Source organism: Synchiropus splendidus, chromosome 3 (genome assembly GCF_027744825.2).
Source record: "Synchiropus splendidus isolate RoL2022-P1 chromosome 3, RoL_Sspl_1.0, whole genome shotgun sequence".
Taxonomy (NCBI): domain Eukaryota; kingdom Metazoa; phylum Chordata; class Actinopteri; order Syngnathiformes; family Callionymidae; genus Synchiropus; species Synchiropus splendidus.
Window position 1 is genome coordinate 22,067,912 of NC_071336.1, and position 21,140 is coordinate 22,089,051.

General features: G+C 39.5%; 1 protein-coding gene across 3 annotated transcripts in view; it reads left to right on the forward strand.

Annotated features, from left to right (window-relative positions):
• Positions 1 to 21,140, forward strand: part of cntnap2a (contactin associated protein 2a) — a 291,628-nt gene that overhangs the window by 135,083 nt on the left and 135,405 nt on the right. For 2 of the 3 annotated variants that reach the window (XM_053859229.1, XM_053859230.1), the window contains exons 4-9: positions 4,649 to 4,796; positions 10,509 to 10,561; positions 10,875 to 11,025; positions 12,483 to 12,667; positions 14,450 to 14,593; positions 16,023 to 16,284. In XM_053859229.1, coding sequence (XP_053715204.1) covers positions 4,649 to 4,796; positions 10,509 to 10,561; positions 10,875 to 11,025; positions 12,483 to 12,667; positions 14,450 to 14,593; positions 16,023 to 16,284 — 943 coding nt within the window. Of the gene's footprint in view, positions 1 to 4,648; positions 4,797 to 8,963; positions 9,317 to 10,508; positions 10,562 to 10,874; positions 11,026 to 12,482; positions 12,668 to 14,449; positions 14,594 to 16,022; positions 16,285 to 21,140 lie in introns of those variants that run through there. The other variant, XM_053859231.1, reaches the window with a different exon arrangement.

Sequence of the window (21,140 nt, forward strand, 5' to 3'; positions counted from 1 at the left end):
ATCAAGCCTTAAAAAGCGACCGACCTTGACAGCTCCAGATTTTAATTTGGAAGCGCTCCATATCGTGGTTTAAAAGTCTACGATGGCATCACTGAATGCCACTGTGAGCCTGGGAATCTTGGAAAATAGCAGGAGTGAACTTGACTTGCAGTATTTTGATCATTTATCATAGAATGTACACAGCAGTCAGTCTCTCTCATGTGTCTCAATACCAAGGACTCAGGAAATGTTCAGTACTATTATGTTTGCTTAGCGGTGCGATATTGTCAGTAAGAAGATGATAAGGGTGAATATGTGTGGCTCTCTTGAGTTTTTAAACATGGTGAACAGAAAATTAGCTTTTCTGTAGCAACTTAGTGCACTCTGGCTTAATGATTGACGACTAAAGATGCAGTTGCATCACCAAGACAACAAGACACATTTTAATTTGCTGCCAGGGGCAAATCAAAATCTCTGTTTTGCAGAAAGTTTTGTGAAGCTTTCTTCAGTAAATAAGACACAAATTTGAGGAAAATTGTTCTCACCTTGTCTTATTTGTGAGAAGACAAGATTTTGTTTTGTCGTAACTGAACAAATCCCCGTTGAAATTGCAGAACGGATGGAATATTTTATTAAGGGAGCGACAAAAACGTCATGCTCTTTCTGAGCTTAAGAGTTTAGAGAGTATATTTTCACATTCAGTGGGAGAAAGAAGTTTAGAGAGCATGCACACATACGCAAACCCAATAAGCTGGAGCAGCAGCCTTCCTGCCACCTACCTGTTGCTTTCTCCATCTGCCTCTTCAGCTGCCATGACCTTTACCAAATAGTCAGACGTCCTTCTTTAATGTGTTCTTGAGACACTTGTCAATGCCATTTTTGCTTTCAGACAAAACTCTGAAAACACCTATTTTTTTCAAGTTTATGTTTATTAATTAAATATTTAACATCGATTTGTCGATTTTATATTCACAATGTCTAGTTTTTAGTAGTTTTTATACATAAAGAAATGTTTTCAACAGATATTTTGGAGCTTTTTAGAACAGGCACACCATTGATGGATGCCATTTTAATTCAAGACTGGTGCTCAAATCTGACTTTGTGTCCTCTTCTCAAATCTTGATATGATATAACCAACATTCACTTCATTTTAGCATAGAGTGAAAACTCAAATAGTTGATGGCGTAGCTTTTATTGACGCACAAAAAAGTCTTGTGGTTAATGAATTGCATTGGAAATTGAAGCAGTCATTCTCTAGGCTGAACTCAAGCTTGAGATTCCTTTAAAGGGCCTAATGACTCTTCCTCCAAACGACTGGACCTTTACAACAACCTTCCTTGTATGATCAATGAATTTGTAGTGGGTCCTCACATTTTATTTTATTTTCTTCTTAAGATATGAAGTATCTCAAGGCTTCATGATTATTATTTTATTTTATTTTTTAGGTAATGTTTTGATAAAAGACGAGGAACTAGTCAACTAAATTCCAAGGTCTCTTTCCACAACTTTTTCTTCACGTTTCTCTCCTTCATCCTACCTTTGCCCTCTACCTTGCATGGTAATTTTTTCAGATTCAAGCTTCTCATTCAGCCAGGAGAAGATAAGTGCTGATGAGAGCTACGAGCACAATGGAGAAAGGAGAGAAAGAATCCAGAAATTTGGGGTTACAGGTTCTTCATTATTGTATTTTTAAGAAGTATTTGCTTCCACTGTTTCTAATATGTGAGGGAAGAGTCTGTTCTTGCTGCAGGATGAGGGACTATTTCAGCTATAACGTTGTTTATCTGCAAATAAATGAGCTTGAGGGATTACGTGTGCAGTACAGAACACAAGGAAGGACCGAGGTTTCTTCCTCAAGTATAAATTTTCTACCGACAATATAGAGAAGAGCAGTGAGAAATGGAAGAGCAAAAAATAGGCCGCTAGGTTATGGTTAACTTGTTTATTGTATTGTTCTAATGATTTTGCGTGAGTGAATTTTAGCATAGCATTAGCATTTCCCTCCAAGCTGCAGGGTGGAAAATAAAGTTGTTTTTTGGGTAAAAAAAAAGATTTGCACAATGTTTTTGGTACTAGCTCACAACACAGGACCAGCTGTTTCCCCAAAACGTTTAGTTAAAGCTGGTCAAACAGTTTTAGAATTTGGCCAAATTATTGTTCCCTGTTATTCTCCAAATACAATACATTGCAAACCTTTTTATGTGAAATGTATTAAAGAAACTGTGTACATGTGCTCACCCTGCTCACCTTTTTTTTAGATTAGTAAAGACAAAAAATGGAAGTGAGCGAAGGGCACCAAGAAGATGGAAGCACCCTTCACCTCAGCATCCACTCCTGCTGGTGTGGAAGTTCGCTAGCTCTGAGCTTAGTGTGTATTCTTGACCATGTCCTCCTTCACCTTTGCAGATAGCCTATCTAGGAGAACACGCTCGGGGAAACTGTCTGTATAGCTGTTTTTCCACACTCACTTCCCCTCTAACGCCACTTTGAGTCTTATCTACCACAACACATGGTGTTGCTCTGTCTTGCTCTCATTTATATATTTACCTGCTATTAATGATTCGTGTCTCCAATGGCCAAATCATCTGCGAGCGTGCAAACAGGAACAGGCGATGGTGTGCATTTTTAATAATGAGGTCAGCTACAGCATAGAAAAACAATTTTCTGAAGCTGCTGTATTTGGGATCAATCCTCGGTTCTCCAAGTTGGAAAGAGAGGACACAACAAAAAGAGGATCAAGAAGCTGTGGCAACATTAGCTAGAAGTGCTTATTTCATTGCACTCTTTAGATTTAGCTTTAAAACATCACCATGTTAAATACTGTGTTGCATTTAACATTGTGACTGCTGTCTATATTTGAAATTGCATCACTTGAACTTAAGTGATACTAAATCCTACTTTCACTTAAAACATTCAGTGGGGGTTCTTCAACCTTCCTATAAATCTTTGTTTGGGTTAGGGGGAATTTGAATGGGTGAACAAGTGTTTTTAGCATTCACCGGGGCAGAGCCATAGCTTATCATCGTGCATGAATTATGTTGGGATATGAACATTGAAGAAACTGATGTGAAACACTGGCCCTTCAATGGCGTTTCATGCGTGCCTTTGATCTACTGTACAGCTGGAACCAGCCAGCAAGCACCTAGACCACAACAGCCCAGCGCCTTGACTACATTTGTTAAAGCCATCATGGATGAGCCCAGAAACACGCTCAACAGAGCAGCCAAAAGTCTAAAATAATAAACACAAGTTTATTTATGCACTTTTTTTCACACACAAATAACGTTAGCGCATTCTGCAAACTAAGACAGAGCTGCTCAGCATTGCTCCTCTCAGGTTGAAGACATTGGATTAACACCAGCAATAAGGTCAAGGGGCAACCTGGAGCTGCAGTGGGCTTCACTGGAGGATGGTTATTTAGTCCTGCTCAGGCTGCGTTTTGTTCTTTCACCTCTGAGCAAAGGTCTGTGCCTACTCAGGCTCGAAGTCAATGAAACAGTTTAGCCCCAAAGTTTTACTGACAGAAGCTGTTCTAACACCTTTTGACGTATTTATACATCAAAAGTAAATTCAGAGTAAATATCAAAAGTAAATAAAGTTTAAAATGAATAAAACTTAGTTGTGACTAAACCCATAATCGTATTGTTTCATCTGAGCTATCTGGTGTGAATATGGGGATCTGAAATTTGGTCCATATCTTAACTCATTACTCCACAGGCAAAGTTTACATAATCTTCAATTGAAATATAGAGGCCTTCAAAAACACTGTCCGTCCAGTCACCCTGAACCAGTGTGTTTGTGTCTGAAATTATCGAACATTTCTTTCAACCTGTGCCAAACAAAGCCTAGACCCACTAGTCCAGGAGTTTTGTTTTCTAGTTTTTCAACAGTTCTTCTTCTTTAGTTCACTTACGCACCGTGATTATTTCAGCTGTATTAAACACTCTGTCAACAGTAGCATCCCAACGCCAAAGGTAAGAAGACCAACAAATCTCCATTAGTTTCACTGGTCCACAACTGATCCTCATGTTTCCCTTAGACAAGGGAAAACATCAATTCCAATTAGATGCTAGCTTACCTCCAACTAGCTTCAAATCAAAGGTGAAGCAACGCTCCATGAGACACAGGAAATGAATCAGAAATGGTATGCGATTTAGTCTGTATAAATCCTGACCTTTTTTATTTATACAGCGGGATCTTATCTCTGTGAACTTGAGCGGCCAGGTGTTTGTCCTCAACACAGGCAGCAAGGACAGACCACAAAAGTGTGCGACCCTTTCATTGCAGATTGAGTCAGGGAGTAAATGAACAATTGTTTCTTTGTTGAATAATACAATTTGTTTAGCACATGAACACATGAATTAATTGGATCTAAGAAGAATCTAACTCTGATCCATGAAGGCTCCTGCAGTAGCCCTTCAAATCTCTCTCACAGAGGAAGGGTACACCGGGCGCTGTTTCCTCTTCAATTCCCCTACAGTTGGGTTGTCATAGGTTGGGTGTAATAGATATATAGACTCATGTTGTGTTCTTTTACGAGTGTGCAGCTACAGGGTTAGATGTGGCGAGCGGAGCAAATATGCTTGCTCGAGGTCCCGAAGCTGCATGCTTGACTTCAGGCTTGTTGCTTTGATGTGTTTAATATAATTGTGTGTGTGTTTGTTTGCAGGCATTCTTCGGTAACTCAAATTCTGAGAGTGCAGTTCGCCACGAGCTGCAGCAGGGAATTGTGTCCCGATTCCTGCGGCTGGTCCCCTTGGAATGGAGCGAAGAAGGGCGGATTGGACTGCGAATAGAAGTCTATGGCTGTTCATACTGTAAGTCTTTAAGTGGGACAACAAAATGTGGCGTACACCTACATTGCTTCAAAATTCTGGGGTAATTTTTAACCCTCTTTTGTCATATAAAATGGCGCCGAAAGGGAGACCTTTAACATTGAACCACCAAGAAGCACTGACATGGAAGAATCATGACTAACAGAACATAGTTATGTCCATCCACCTATTCTTACTTGAATACCGCGAAAATATAAAAAAAAATGGCTTAAAATGGGCAAAAAAGTTGCTTTGAGGAGGTGGATTTTCTGCCGATCAATAAAAATAAATTACAACTTTTTGCTATTGAACCAGGTTTTGCAGATAAATACATCGCACCGCACTGGAACATTGAATTATTTTGTTTGGTTTTAATATGTAGAACTCAAGGTAAGGGACTACATCTCAGCCCACATAGCGTGATATGGTTGGTTCCTATTCAATTCACCAATATTTAAAACTACAATGGTGAAAGATAAGAAAGCAAGCCTATCCTTACTGAGAAAAAAACATGGTCCAGTGTGCCATACTTTATGAGTCAGTGGCGGTGGATGTCAGTTTTTGTATTAGCAAGCGAGATTTAACCTCTAAGAATCAATTGACTAATTTCATACTCTTTTTATGCTTTTATTTCCAGTTAGTGAGTAAATGCCAGTTACAGAATACTGTAAATTTGTTTGGCCAGTGACTAAGAATATGTTAAAAACTTGAGTTTGACACACCTGCATCCAAACAACACCCATGGCCAAAAGTATTATAGCTCAAAATAAACACAGTTTTATGGCTGTCTATGACTATGGCTGTCCTGCTCACATGAAACTTAATCATGGATGCAGTAGCGAGCATTTCCAATGATTGAATCATTTTCTTTCCCTAGAACTGTGTAGTTAATTATTATCAAATTCACCTCTCAGCATCTTTAATTCATTTGTATTGGGGGAAAAAAGTCAATCCACAAATGAAATAAAACAATATTAACTCTACGAATTTTCTTTCTTGATGCAGAGAATCGCACCCCTATAGAATCTCTCCTTTCTATTTGTTATCCTATTAAAACCTGTCAAATTCATTGTTGTCATGCAATTTTCAATTTTCCAGCCAGGCATGGTGCACTCACATGTTGACATGGATTTGTGTGTATAGGCACCGTCACGTGGAGAAGAATAATGGCTACATTTTGAAATCCAATCTTCTTTCTAGAATATAAAGACAAACGATGGAAACAATTGCGCTTGGGTGCGAGTCCATGTTAGCATGTAAAATATTGCAGGTTTCCCCCCTTTGTCTTCAATATTGTAAAGCACCATCAATAACACAGACGTGGTGAACATGTTGCCGCAGTATTGGCTTGCTTCAACAGTTTCCCTCCTTTCAGTCGGAGGGGGATTATTGCAGTGATAAACTAAACAGAAGTATTTACAGAAGGTATCAGTTTCAAGCCCAAATAGGTTTAGGGATAGAGACGGACACTGCCCCGCACACATTGGCATCTATCAGATCAGATCAAGGTACGACACAAGAGGGTAAACACGTGTTTGACTTTCTGATATCAGCAAGACACTTTTACACCGAATCACAAACTAATCCACGGCTCAGTGCATCATCTATTTGGAAAAGCCCGCTGGGCTTTGAAGTCCTCAGTGCTTTCTCGTAATTGCTCCGTCAATGCAACAATCTCCTGTGTTTGGTCAGGAAATTACATCTCATGCTTAGTTATCTGTCCCTCTTTCCAGTTCTGTTGCAATCCGAAGTCTCATAAACATCCTCCTGTTTCTCATTTCAAAGGAAGGGAAGTAAGGAAAGTGCTGGGCATGAACCCAACCAGACGACAGGCGAGCACACAAAAGAGAAGTGGTAGGTGGAGAAGGAGGCAGATAAAAATAGACGCAATGTTCGCAGCATAATCACCAAATATGTTGGTCCTTGATGGTAATTCCCGGTTTCGAAAATGTATGCTAATTGAATGCAATGGCAAATTATGGCTCATGTATTCATCTGCAATATTCTCCAGGCTTGTGCGACTTTTTGTGTGTCAAGGATGGGGGCTAAAAAGGGATAATGATCCGCCGTGCTGTGAATTCCACATGCTCATTTTCATTTTGATTAACATAGAATCTTCAGAAAATCAATTATTCTATAGAGTCAGGAAATTGTGGCGTCTGTGTCAGGTGGAACAGACTCCATTTCCGTTCAAATCCTGTGTTTTTCTATCATGTTTCATCATGTTTTTATGCTTATGATCATTTCATAGGCCAAATCTATGTGACACTGAGGTCATCTGTGTTTTAAAGCTGTTATCAAAATGATGCACCTGCTGTTACTGTGATGTGTGTTTCATTCAGGTAGGCCTCAATTCAGGTCCTCCGTTTGAACACACCGCAGAAGAGACACGTCTTAAGGACAACTTGATTTAGAACAGCCTCACGATGTAAACATGCAAAGAGTGTTGTTAAACTGCTGCTGTCCACCATCTTGCATTAAAGTGCTGGCATCTGAGAAATTCGGGAGGTGTGGTCTTGGAGGCGATACTTCAGACCCGGGCAAACACGTGTCCCTTAGACTGCATGCCCTCATTTCTGAACACTCCCACATGTCTAGTGATCGTGTGGAGGTGTTAAGGTCTGTGCCGTGCATCACTGTTACTTCCAAGACCGGAGTCCTTGCCTCCTCCTCCATTAATGAAATGGGAACAATGGCAAACCAATGTTTTTTTGGTCGTGGGAAGCATATTTCCATCACGATCAAAATTTAATCGAGAGACTTCAACAAACATACCGAGCACAGAGCTGGCGACGGTGTTGGCCCACAATGCATTGCGGCTTTTCCATTGTGACATCACCCGACATCACCCGGAAACGTGAAGACTATCATAGCTGTTATACGTTCTTTGAGCTGCGTGGTGCACAACAGTTGACTGCAACATATGCGCTCAATACCAGATGGGAGAACCTTTGCTACTCACTTTGTCATTACTGTTCATGCACTTTAGCTTGTCCACCTGTACGTAAGACCGGATACAGTGAGACACAAGGCCAATGTTTCTTTGTGCATTGTACATTGAATAAATGAATTATTACCGTTTTCCTTTTTTATTTCCCTTTTTTTCATTGTCGGTCACATACGCACATCGTGATATATTGTCAATTTTTTATTTTATTTTATTTTTTTGCAATATATCCGATTTTGAATCATGTTCTTATCATTATAGTGGACCAAATATCGCCTCAAATTGTGCGCTTCTCATATCGTCCCACCCCTATTTCGGACAATTATTTATTTATTTTTACTTTCATGCTGCTAGCTCAAGTTATTACTTATTTGAGTACACACTTGGCCCTCAAAAAAAAAAAAATCATTGTATTTTGCAGTTCTTTCATGATACATGTACATTAAATATAAAGAACTCAAATTACTTATTGCTATGTGTAGCATATTATTGTACGTCACAGAGTACGGATAAGCATCTTAAGTGTGACTCTAATATAGCATGTCACCACACTGACTGATCATTAACAATAAATAATGTGTGTTGATTCATGTTTTATATGTGTGTTAGGGCTGCAATGAACCATTATTTTGATGGTTGACTTGACACCAACTACCTAAACTATTAGTATGACATGGTGAAAACATGATGTCTTGTAGTCCAAGCACACAGCAATAGTAATGTCTATCTTGTCCTATAGAAGCACAGTCTGCATAGTCAAGGGACATGACTGAATATTATCCTTTTGCAGAGGTGAGAGTAATTTGTGGAGCAGAGCTGTTTGGTTGTGGTGATTTAAGTATGACTAGATTAGACTAACTTGATTTAGAGATTCAACGCTGTAATCCTTACTGTCTAAAACTCTCCCATTGTATTTTCAAATTGAGCTTGAGGAAGCCTTAAAGCACTCATTCAAAGAGCTGCTCTTAGTAGCCATCGTACCCACTCTACTAGTCTGCCAAAGTCTTCATTTCCCCATTTGGGTCCTGCTCCAGAAAAGTATCCTGCTTCTCAAGCAAACCACCTGGAATTCCGTCATAAATAACTCCACAAATCCGGGGTTGGCCTCATATGAATGAGCAAGTGAAAAGTCAAGGAGCGGGAAAGGTGAAATAAAATTAAGCAACGAAGGAAAAGGTTCATTTTTATGTGAAAAAGATAAGAGACAGAGAGAGAGAGCAAAGATGAAAGAGGATGAGAGGAAGTTGAAAAGAACTAAGGTAAAATGGAAAGACGTATTTCCTCCTGGTGAGAGGCAGCATGAGATCACTCAGGAGACTCTGAAGTCTGAACAAAGGAAAACTGTTGTTTCTTCCCTTCACTCTCCACACGTGTTCGCCATGAAAGGTAGTTGTTTATTTCCGTGTGAAGAATAAAAACAAGAGAGACACAGCCATACTAGTGCTTTAGAGTAAACAATAAACAATGAAATAATACTGTTCATCAGGTCTGATCTGCTCTAGTTTTCATCCATCACACCTCGCACTCCTGCACCGAAGCAACTCAGAAGCACACAGACTACAAAGATCAACAGCAGGTCTGGACATACATAAATAAACAGAGATGTGGTTTACTGTATTATTTGCTAAGATTGCAGATATAATGTTATATGTTTAACCTGAGTTAGACAGTTTAGCAGCAACCAAAAAGCAAAGGTTCTGTTTTTTTTTTTATCAAATTCTGCAGCGGCAGAAAAAAATCAGTCCATGTTGTGTGATACAGGAAAAAAAAAAAAACTCTGATACCACCAGGTCAGTGGTGACAGGTATATTTTTTATTTATTTTATTCAGTTGTTTTTGACCCAGAAGAGCTCCGGTCATTAAATAGGCGAATGACTGCATTATTTTTAGCATTAAATAAATGTATTGTTTAGCCCTCTATTTGGCCTGGGTTTAAAATTGTCTCGCATAATTGAGTTGGAAAATCCTGCCTCAGATTATTCTTCCATTTATGTACTTGCCACCATTTAAGTTTTTATTTCATATAACTGCTCACATTTTAACAAACAAAACATAATTGATTTCAGGATACAGAATGCCCAAAATAGATTAGTATCCTCACTGAAAACCGTTGTAAATGTAATTCTGACACCTTTTTATTTTTCAGTTTTGTTATTGGATCAGCATTTGTTTAATTTATTCATTCTTATAGTTACATTATAATAATATATAATAAAGCTGATGCTCTGGTCTGCTTGTGTTCATTGAAATATATTATAGTATTATAGTTGTTGACATTTAAAATGTTTTTATTTACATTTTTATTTGCAGAATAATTCATGAATAACAGTTCTTAATACTAATTTACGTTTTGATATTCAAGCTGTTACTAAAGAATGTTTGTTATTGTTACTGGATAGTATTTTCCTGGTTATTCTCCAGAGCTGAGCGTGGCCTTTATAGATGACTAGTGTGACACTACAATATTGATGTTCAACATAATAACGGTTGCCTTGCAATTGCACCAAAGAAACAAGCAATAAAATATCACTCGTGGGCTTCTGGAATTGGCATTTGCCCAAGTGAACGATAATATTATGACCAATAGTTTGGCAGAAATAGGGCAAGACATTTAAAGTGTAATGTAACAAATAAAAAATAGTCCACTGCCATTTGAATATTGAGGAACTTCATCTCTTTGAGGGTTTGTATTTTAGATGCTAAAGCATAGCATGCTAACTGTTGGCTGAAAAGAAGAAAAGAAAATGATTTGTTTCTGTCTTATTCAGGGTCGGATGTGATCAACTTTGATGGACAAGGAGTGATCTCATATCGTTTTAAGGTACAGCTGCATTTACATTACTGATAACTGTTATATTCACATTTAGTTTAAGTCTCACAGATTTATGAGTTAACAGCGACACAAAAGTATTTTCATACTTTATGAACCTTTTTTCTATGTTGACAATAATAATAATGAGGAGGAGGCATTGAATAATCATCTTGATGTGAACGTGTCTCAAATATTAGGAGAAAGCCCTGTGGCTCTGAAGATTTTTTTTTTTTACTCCTTTGAAGCATATTTTTGACAAAATGTTCTCATCTGAAACGATATCCAACAACTGCAATTGCTTTGATGATGTGTTTATGTAAAGGTTAAGAAGATGAAGATCATTAAAGATGTGATCGCGCTGAGGTTCAAGACTTCAGACAGCGAGGGAGTGATTCTCCACGGGGAAGGACAGCAGGGAGACTACATCACCCTGGAACTGAGAAAGGCCAAACTGCTGCTGCAGATTAATTTGGGTGAGTGATGTGCTTGATATTTATTGAATTACGTTCATGGCCATTAGCTTACATGCTTTGGAGTGCTGTCATCACTGTATAAAATTAATAACCTTTTGCTCATGACCATTTTGGAGTTAATATCTCCATTGTGAGATTGATTTTGAATCAAGACTGACCCACTGCATTCAGAGAAACTCCTCTGTAAAGGAGCCACATCCTACATTTCCAAATCGCCTGAGCTGTGCACACCATACCATACCAAGTTTGTTTATAAAGCACTTAAAAAGAAATGCAAGATTGTCACTAAGTACTGGACAGCAGCAAAATCAGGATAAAACAGACATTAAAGACCATACATAAAAAGAAAAAAATACTAAAAAGATCAGCTGTGTGGTTGTATAAAAGCCAAAGAGTAAAAGTGTGTTTCAAGAAGTGTTTTAAAAGTGGACAGTGATGGTGCCTGTCTAAGATGGGGAGGGAGGGCATTCCATAGACGGGGGCCACAGACTGAGAAAGCGTGGTCTCCTTTCATCTTCCGCTTGATTTTAGGCACCTCCAGGAGCAGCTGGTCAGAGAACCTCAAGGACCGCGGAGGAACGTAGGGGGTTAAAAGCTCCGCTAGATACAGAAGGGCAAGACCATTTCAAGCTTTAAAAACAAACAGAAGAACTTTAAAATCAACTCTTAAAGTCACCGACAGCCAGTGGAGAGAAGCTAAAATAAATAAGAACCTGGCTGCATGATTCTAGACCAGCTGCAGACAGGACAGTGACGCCTGGCTAACTCCTACAAGGAGACAGTTGCAGTAGTCCAGTCGGCATGTGATAAAATCATGAATCACGTCTTCCAGACGCTGCCTGGATAAAATGGTCTTCACCTTAGAGAGCCGACGGAGATGAAAGAAACACGACTTGACAACCGCGCTGATCTGAGGATCAAATTTAAAATCACTGTCCATTTTAAAACCAAGGTTTCTACTCGCAGGTTTAACATAGTCGGACATAGGACCCACGTTTAAAATGTCAAACTCTAGCTCAACATGCGTCACATCGTGGAGTTGTTGTGTCTTTAGATTTTTGCCATTTCCATTTATATTCCTCTCCCAATTCCAGTTGGGCAACAGAAGCTGTTCAAACTGATCATGGCCCAATGTGTTCAGGCTAATCCATTCACCAGACTGTTTTCTAACAAGACAAGAGTATAAATCTCAATAACTAATTTGAAAACTAGAAAAGGTTGAGCGAATGCGATAGATGTTTCTGCATCAAAGAGAGCACATTTTGAGATTTGTAGTGGTATCGCTGGGGAAGCAGGACAGTCTTTTGAAAAAGCTCCAATAATTGTGATCCACCTGCAAAATATTCTTTTGGCCCCTTACTGTAAGTAACACCATTATGTAGCTGCTGTTATGTATGCTGGTTAATTGGAAAAAAAGAAAAAAAGATTAACTATTATTATTCTTGTGATATGTGCAGGAAGCAACCAGTACGGATCCATTTTGGGCCACACCTCCGTCACCACCGGCAGCCTCCTGGACGATAACCACTGGCACACTGTGGTGATCGAGCGCTACAGACGCAACGTGAACTTCACTTTGGATCGGCACACGCAACACTTCAGAACCAACGGGGAGTTTGATCACCTGGACTTGGACTATGAGGTTTGTGCCTTTATTGCTGTTGAGAGCTGAGCCAAAAGCCAAAGCTCTCTGTTAACCAATCAGTTTTCAACCCAACCCTCACCTACATTCATGAGCATTGGGTCATGATGGAAAGGTTAAGATGTTGGATTCAAGCGATGGAAATGAGTTCCCTTCGATGGGTGGCAGGCGTGTCCCTTAGAGATTGGGGATTGATAGTTCTGTCATTCGGGAGACACTACTTCTCCAAGGAACCAGAGCCTCCAGCTTCTCCTCCAACTCATCCTCACTCTGCACACATCCTACATTTAGCTCTCTTCTCATCATCTTTATCAGCTGTATCTCTGCCCTTTTTCAGCCTTCTATTGAATGTTCCTAGTGCACTTCAACTAATCAGCTTTTCTGCTTACTTTAGTCAGCCTTGAACATTCAACGACATCATTTTATCATATACGCCTATTTAAAAGTTACACCGTTAAAATGTCACTTCAAAAATAGATTCGTATATCTATTATGCTTAAGAAGTTCAATATCTCAGCTTCACTTACTTCCAAAAGACTTGGCATCACTTTCTCTATTATTGTATCATTATTTCGGAGTAAAAAAATAGCACTAAAATGATTTTGTCGCACCGACAGAGTGTACAACAGGATCTGAAAATTGTTTGGTATCATCCAATACATTTCTTGGTCCGTCTAATTGCCAAAACACCGTCACCAAGGCTGCCATCATCTAGTGCTTGATGATTCACTTCCACTCTTGCACGTTTTCAAATTTCTACAAAAGGATGAGCCTTTTGTTGTCTGTACTTGTTGCTGCATGGCTTGCAGTCAAATGCTGATGCAAAAACACGTCATCAACGTGACAAAGGAATATTTCGATTAGCATACCGAAGAGCAGCATATGATCGGAACAGTTACACGACAGATGTGAAATGAGCACTTGTGAATATGCGCAGCTCCTCTGCATATATTGTGTCCGCACGGACCTGTTTGGGAGGCTACATTCCTTTGTTGACATGCAGTGTTTGCATGTGACCTTTATCCAGTATTGATAAAATGGCTGATAAATTCCAGCGCTAAGAGGGATAGTGTGCAACAGACAAAGTACACACCAATTAGACCCAAGCTCCTGAATTAAGGGATCTTTAGGGAAATCTTTACAGGGTGAAAAAGATCAATGTACAAAGGTGTGAATGTGTTTGTGCCAGTCTCAGCATCTCCTGCTCACAATTAAGCCTGTGGACTAAGTCTCCTGACCGTCATCACGGCCATGCATGAGTGACAAAGACACATTAGGAATTCTGCAGCGCTCTCCATCAGCGGCCTTATGAATTCTTCATGAGCGATATGAGTGGGCACAAGTAGATCTCCCACCTATGTTACTGACGCCTTGATGCACTTAATGCACTGTGACCTTCTTCATAAACGAATAACTGTATTCATTTTTGGTATTTTTTGTCTGGGATGTATGCATTTATAAATCCATACTTCTTGCTTTCACCGATCATCTTGAGTGCTACCTTTATGGTGCAAAGTTAGATAGATTTGAACCATAAAATCTCAAAGTTTAAGCCAAAACCTATTGTGCTTTTTTCATACATTACATTCAGAAATCAACAAGGACTTTATAATCTTTGCAAAAATCATAAAAGTATTGTTGAAGTCGTGGGATCCGCAAAATTCTTGAGGCCACTTAAATTTTATTTAGTGGCGTGTACATTCATGACCCCTCTGATTAAAGAAAAAAAAAAACTCAAATGCTTATTATACTTCCTTCATTTGTTAACCTTCTCTTTTCCAGTTGAGTTTTGGTGGGATGCCTTACAGCGGGAAGCCAGTGGGAGGAAGCAGGAAGAACTTTAAAGGCTGCATGGAGAGCATCAACTACAACGGAGACAACATCACTGACCTGGCCAGGAGGAAGAAGCTTGACACATCGAGCTTTGTAAGCCAACACCCCCTCAGTTTCAAATGAGATATGATTTACTGATTTCTGAGTCACCAATAAGTAGCTCTGCTTTCTGCTTTTAGACAAATGTACTTGATAATCTAAGTGATTTAATGCAGCAGTTCTGCCCTTCGTTTTCACCCGGTTATTGTCATGATGTCTGCATTCTGATGATTTATATTTGGGTTCTTTGTGGAAATGATATTACTGTTATCATTTAATATTTTTTCCTCCTGAGTGAGTTGGGCACACGGTGCAGCCAAGTACTCGGCAATACTGCAGCAGGCCGACTCGACGCAAGCTTTGCATTTTTCTTGACAAAATAAATGTCTTGGAATTGAAGTCTTTATCAACTTAAATGAAGCATGAAACCTCTTGGAGAAGCTGTGGATGAGATCTTGAAATTAGACATTTCCCGTTTCTCCTCTTTGTCTTCTGTCTCTTGCTTTATTTTTCTATTTTCTATTTCCTGGGGCTAAAGTGTATGGCTCACAGTGTTAGTCCATTATTAGAATTTTCAGAAAATGTGCTGAAATTAACTAGGAATACAAAATTCATTCTAACTTTTGTATCTAGCTAACACGTTTCAACTGTTGGAGTGCATTTTGGAACTTGGTGAGAGAGCTTTTAACCGGCAGCCAGTGAATAATAGACCTCATAAAATGATGGCTGACTGCAAACATAATTAAATTAAACAGCCAAAAGTGACCCCTGGACCTGAAACTAAATGCTTCCGTCGAGATGCCACACACAGTGCTCATGCACGCTGTGTCTCACCAGAACAGATTTGTCTTGTCGCAGGCCACTCCAGCAAAGCTAAGTCACAGACTTTCCTGAAATGAGTTCCTGAACAAAAGCACTGATGGAGCTGCTTTTGTCTCTCATCTCCCGCTCAGCTGCCTTTGTATCTTCTTGGATCTTGAAATGATGGAACAAATGAAGGCAGTAATCAAGTCCATTAATGCAGCTCCTCTCAATCTCTCTGGAGGCTCCTGCAACAATTCATTCCTCATCAAGGGCAATTATCGTTCAGATTTCAAAGACACACACTTGCATTGAGAGACAGAGGCATCTACAGTCAGCACGTCAGCAGCTAAACAATGTCCATGCACCTCATGGAAGCGCCGTGTCCATGAGCCTGAGTGGGAAATGGAATTCCTCACTCGTGTTGTTTCTGTTTCTACCCACACATAAATGTTTACCTGGATACTTTTTGGCCCTCAAGAAGCTACAAGCGAAAGCCTCCAATAAATGGAATGTTCCTTGAGCGAAGAACCGATCAAGGTTGACGACCTGTTATTGGCTTAAAGCATTGCAAGCTTATTTGTTTATGACTCTGTCAACCACTTCACTGAATGCTCTTTGAAGATGTTCAATACTTGAAGATCAACAGATGACATTCCTTTTTTTCTCTGTCTTTGAACAGCGCAACCTTTCCTTCTCATGCGTGGAGTCGCATTCTTTCCCAGTCTTTTTCAATGCCACCAGCTTCCTGCAGCTGCCCGGTCGAACCAATCACAACTCGGTGTCTGTCGGCTTCCAGTTCCGTACGTGGAACACAGACGGACTGCTGCTCTTCAGCAATCTGGACGACGGTACTTTGGAAATATCACTGGAGGACGGCAAGATACTGGTTCACATTAATGTGACGAAGGCATCCAAAAACCTCCGGTCCGACCTATCGTCAGGTAATGTCATTTTATTTCCTCGTATTTAAGTTTGTTTTTTGCTTGGTTGGTGTACAGTTTAAATTTACTGAAGAGCACAACACATCTTTGTTGGTCACTCTATAGTAGATCCTTCATCTTGGATTGGTGTTGGCTACTTTTAAGGACCACATTATTGTGAAACTGTGGTGAGATGTCGTCCTGTCAAAAGAAAGAAGGGACAGAGAGAGGAGAAGGCAAAGAGCTTTAATATGATGGGAAAGCTAAATATTATTGTTCCAAATATAACAAGTCAATGAATATATATATATATATTTTTTTTTTTTTAATTTAAATTGTTAATACTGTTCTAATGAAATTAAACACATTTATTCAGAATAATAAATAACATTAACAACATATGATGCTCTCAAAAATCAGGAGAAAATAAGATATCATGTCATCAAGACACGAATTCTGTCATTACCGTTCGGTCCCGGACGCGTTGCACTGCCACACTGTGCCGATCTCATTACTGTGACTCAAAAAATGTTCAGGATATCTGCTGTACAACCAAAGGGAAATTTAAATGATCCAAAGATCAATTCTGATCTGTGTGGAATAGTGTTTGTTGTGTCCCATTTTCATTCTCATACGGAATGAATGGAAAAGTCATGCTTCCCAGGTGATGTTTGCTATATACAGCAGAATTTATATTTAAACAATTTAAACAAAAGATGAACCATGGAAATGTGTCAAGGCGTTTTTTTTTCCCCTTTCTCTTGCTCTCTGTAACAATCCATTCCTGTCCCCCATATCTCACATGGTCTCTTATCTTTAACCTACTTCTTACGCTTGGATGTCCCTTTTCTCAGACCCTCATTTATTCTGACCACTGCTACTTTAAGAGGCCATTATGCTCATGGGGAGGGGATTATTACTAACATACCCTCCAGGCTAATTGGGCTTCAGCCTGCGATTACATCAGCTATTACAAAAACACACAGACACACAAGTGCGTGCAACAACACATGCGCTAACACTTTAAATTCTCTTATTAGCCTCTCTATGAAAACCATGCTGGCTACTGGCTTCTCTGACACAGCAGGAGCTCGTGAGACTTGTAATGAAATCTTTAGTGACAAACACTGGTGACACACACACACACACACACACACACACACACACACACACACACACACACACACACACACACACACACACACACACACAAATTCACATGGGTTAATATTTCCGCTGCATGCTGCTATCCTTCATTCCAAGGCAGTGTGTTCATATCACAACCACCCCAGGACAGTCAAACCTCCTGGTGTGCGACAAGAAACATCTACAGGTGTGTACTGTATGACACCTAGGTGAATATGAAATCCTTAAAACAAATAGTAATAGTATTAAAATAGTCATTTATGTCGTAATCTCATTTCAGTAACTTCTGAAAAGTGTTATGGGAAAAATAGGGTTTGGGAAAAATGTTCCAGCTTGTGAAGTGAATGGTTGGAATGCCATGAAGTATGTTGTATGACACACATAATCAACATTATCTAAACTAAATAGTTTTCTGTCGAAGTTCTCAAAAGGTTTACTTTTCCGTTGGGTGAGAATTCCTTATGTGGCCACTTCTTTTGTTGTGGGACAGTCTTCGCATCTAAAAGCTAAGAATGGTCCTCACAATGTCCAATTTTGTGCATCACATGGTGTGAAAAAAAATGTCGTGTTCACACCCAATTTGCTTCCATACCTTGAAAAGTGCCCCTATTCCACTGCCAAATTGATTTTCCCTTCAAGACATTTAAATGCATTATTAGGTTTGCAGGATAAAGTAATGCTGTATTTTCAGCTGGTTCAAAAAAAATCCTTGCTGCCTGACTTAGCATGTCCATTTGCCTTCCCTGCTAAATATTCATATTCCTCTCATTTGAATTGGTTGATAAAACACTCTTTTGCTGCTCTTTCAGTGAGTTGCAATCACTGTCTCTGACATATCTCCACTGCCTCCATCTCACTGAATAAAAACTGTCGCAGAGGAAAGAGCTTTGTGGGATTGGTGGTGTGTTGAGTTCTTTAGTTGGCATCTATACTTCACATACTTTCTTACTGATGCAAGGTTTTATCTATCAAACACTGAGGTTATAAGATTGGTGTTACAGGTCCCTGCTCATGCTTCACCCTTCGGATGATATCCAACAATGATAATAATGGTAAAATTGAGGCCCACATAATCCCTCGACCACAGATAAGATTTCACAGGGCTTAATGATATGACAAAAATGAGCAGATCATAAAAAGAAAACTGGGAAAAAATGGTTTTCCATCTTCATATTATCACCCTGAAAGTCACAAAAATACCAAAGGTGTCCGATGATCAGCAATACAGTAGATGTTGCTGTAAGCAACCATCAATATAGACTGCACTCTGTACCATGGAGAAAAAAACGATGAGAAGCAGGCAACAGCAAGCTTGAGATCGAGGAGGCAAAACATTTTGGTTTCTCAAATCAATACCAGAGAAGAATTTTGTCGAACTACACAAGCACTGTAACTCACTTGCTAGCATCAATGGCGAGGGCCGTGTGCTACCTCTTTTATTGTCAAGTCTGACTTGTAGTCAGCTAATCGTCAACCCAAACTACGTTCCCTACAGCACAGATATAGCATCGATTTTTGTAGTTCTGTGTGGACACCTCACAGGGCTCCATTTTTATGGAGCAATTTTCTGAAGTGTTGGCGGGAAAGTATTACCGTAGTTCGTGCAGTTAATGTCTGCATGGTGTTCGGGAGAGTCTTCCAGAATCAGGGGTGAACTTGGATAACAGCTAAGCAGAAAAATGGGCAGGGGTGCTTTGGGGCTTCACAGGATAAGATGAGGGCAAACTGAGGGCTTTAAATATCACCAATATCATGATATTAGGGAGATTAAAGTATGCCGACGGGAGGCTATAAACGAAACAGCTATGGTCGAGGATGACACCCAGAATGTCATGGTAGAGGGAGTTTTGTCTTTATGTGAAGAGCTGCTGTCAGATACACGGTACAGGGTTAGGAGCAGGGTCAACAAAGGTCATTTCATACAGTATATTCATTCAATTTCAATTGAATTATCTAATCGTGCATTGCAAAAGGAGTAATGAGGAGTATTGATTGACTGAGACTCTCAGAAAGCTTCTCATGGCAGAAAAAAAGGTCAAGGATATGTAACAACACAGTCAGAAAGATTTATGATTCACACACACGTTAAAGTGATTAGCATTATTGTGTCCATCAATCCACACTTAAGTTTCCTCAAAGGACTCAAAAGGAAATCAAAATGCGCTGCTAGAAGAGACTCCTTAACCTGTCTGGGAAAAGAAAATACAACAAAGAAATAAGAAGTGTTCTTCTCCCTGATCCTTCACGATCCCTCAGATCAAGTTGATGATGAAAGAGTTGTTGTATGTGCGTTTAATGTGGGATTGAAGGAAATATTCATTTGATCATTTACAGTTATGACTGGACAAATAAGAGGTCTAGTATAGCATAAAGTAGTAGTAGTAGTATAGCATATAAAAAATATGCGTTGAACTGGATATCATGACAATTCGGACATGCAAACACAAACAAACACGACACACATGACAGACAACTACCACGACATGAGCTTTGCAAAAAATAGCCTTAAGGATTGGCATTTCAGGTCGAGAATTCATCGATCTGAGCGTCCATCAAATAATTGTGGACAGAATGTTTTTGCACTGCAGATCAATACGCTACAGAAAAATAAAAACTGGGTCGAGGAGAAGAAATGAGAGGCAGAATGGGTCGGACTGCCAAAAAGCTCAATAGAGAGGTCAAACAAAAGAGTAACATCCAGTGGTCGTCTCTTCAGATGAAGAGGATTATGTCCATTAAATGGCTTTTCTTTCTTGCAGGGATTTTTATACTGCTCTTCTGATTATTTGCTAATAACTCCTATCACCTTTTGTCATCTTGGAGTGATAAAATGTTTTGTCTCCCAAATTGGGTTACGCTGTGTATGGTACACTGATTCATAACCATGCCAGCAAACGTTCTCATCATTCGCCTGCAGACGTGGTAATAGAACACTCCTTATTAGTGATACTGCAGTGTCAGACTGTGGCAGCTCCTCGCTATTCTTCCTATAAACATTCAGCAAAAAAGTCATGTTGCGTTTGATGGATGATTATAAATCAGAAAGTCAGGCTGAAATACATACTCTGTCAAAGTTGGGCTCAAATCTGACGGTGCCGCTGTCCATAGAATAAAATCACACAAAAGGCTCTATTAGTTCGAGAAACTGAGACACAAAAGAATTATTTCCAATTGAGCCAGGGTATTATTCGTACAGGAATTAAATTTGGAGGCTGTTATTGTCACCCATGATAAAAGTTCCGGGAGTCGCTCATCTTTTCGCAAAGAAACCCTGAAGAGAAAACCTTTGTCTGCCAGTGTGATCTTGTTCTTTCAATAACTAATCAGGGCTCAAACAATGTTTTCAATAAAGAGCTGAGGAAAGTTCGACCAAGCAAAAGAAATGTCTATCTACGTGAACTGTAATCCACAATGGGAGAAGTGTGGCATCAGACCCTGGTACCTCCAAAATAAACTGCACTTTTGTCATCATTCATTGCTAACTAGAAATACAACTTTTATAATGTTTTGATTTTGTGCTTTAATTCCTTTTTTTTTCTTTTTGAATGCTATCCTTTAAATTAGGGAAGTCCCGATACCAGTATTGATACTCGTGCCGATACTGGCCTATATTGCTGTACTCGCACTCACTCATGATAGCACCCTACTACGGTGTCTTCTCACTATATTCCATGGATTCAGTCCAGGTTTTTAATGTGGTCTGTAATCGGTAATGGTTCTATTTTTTTTTA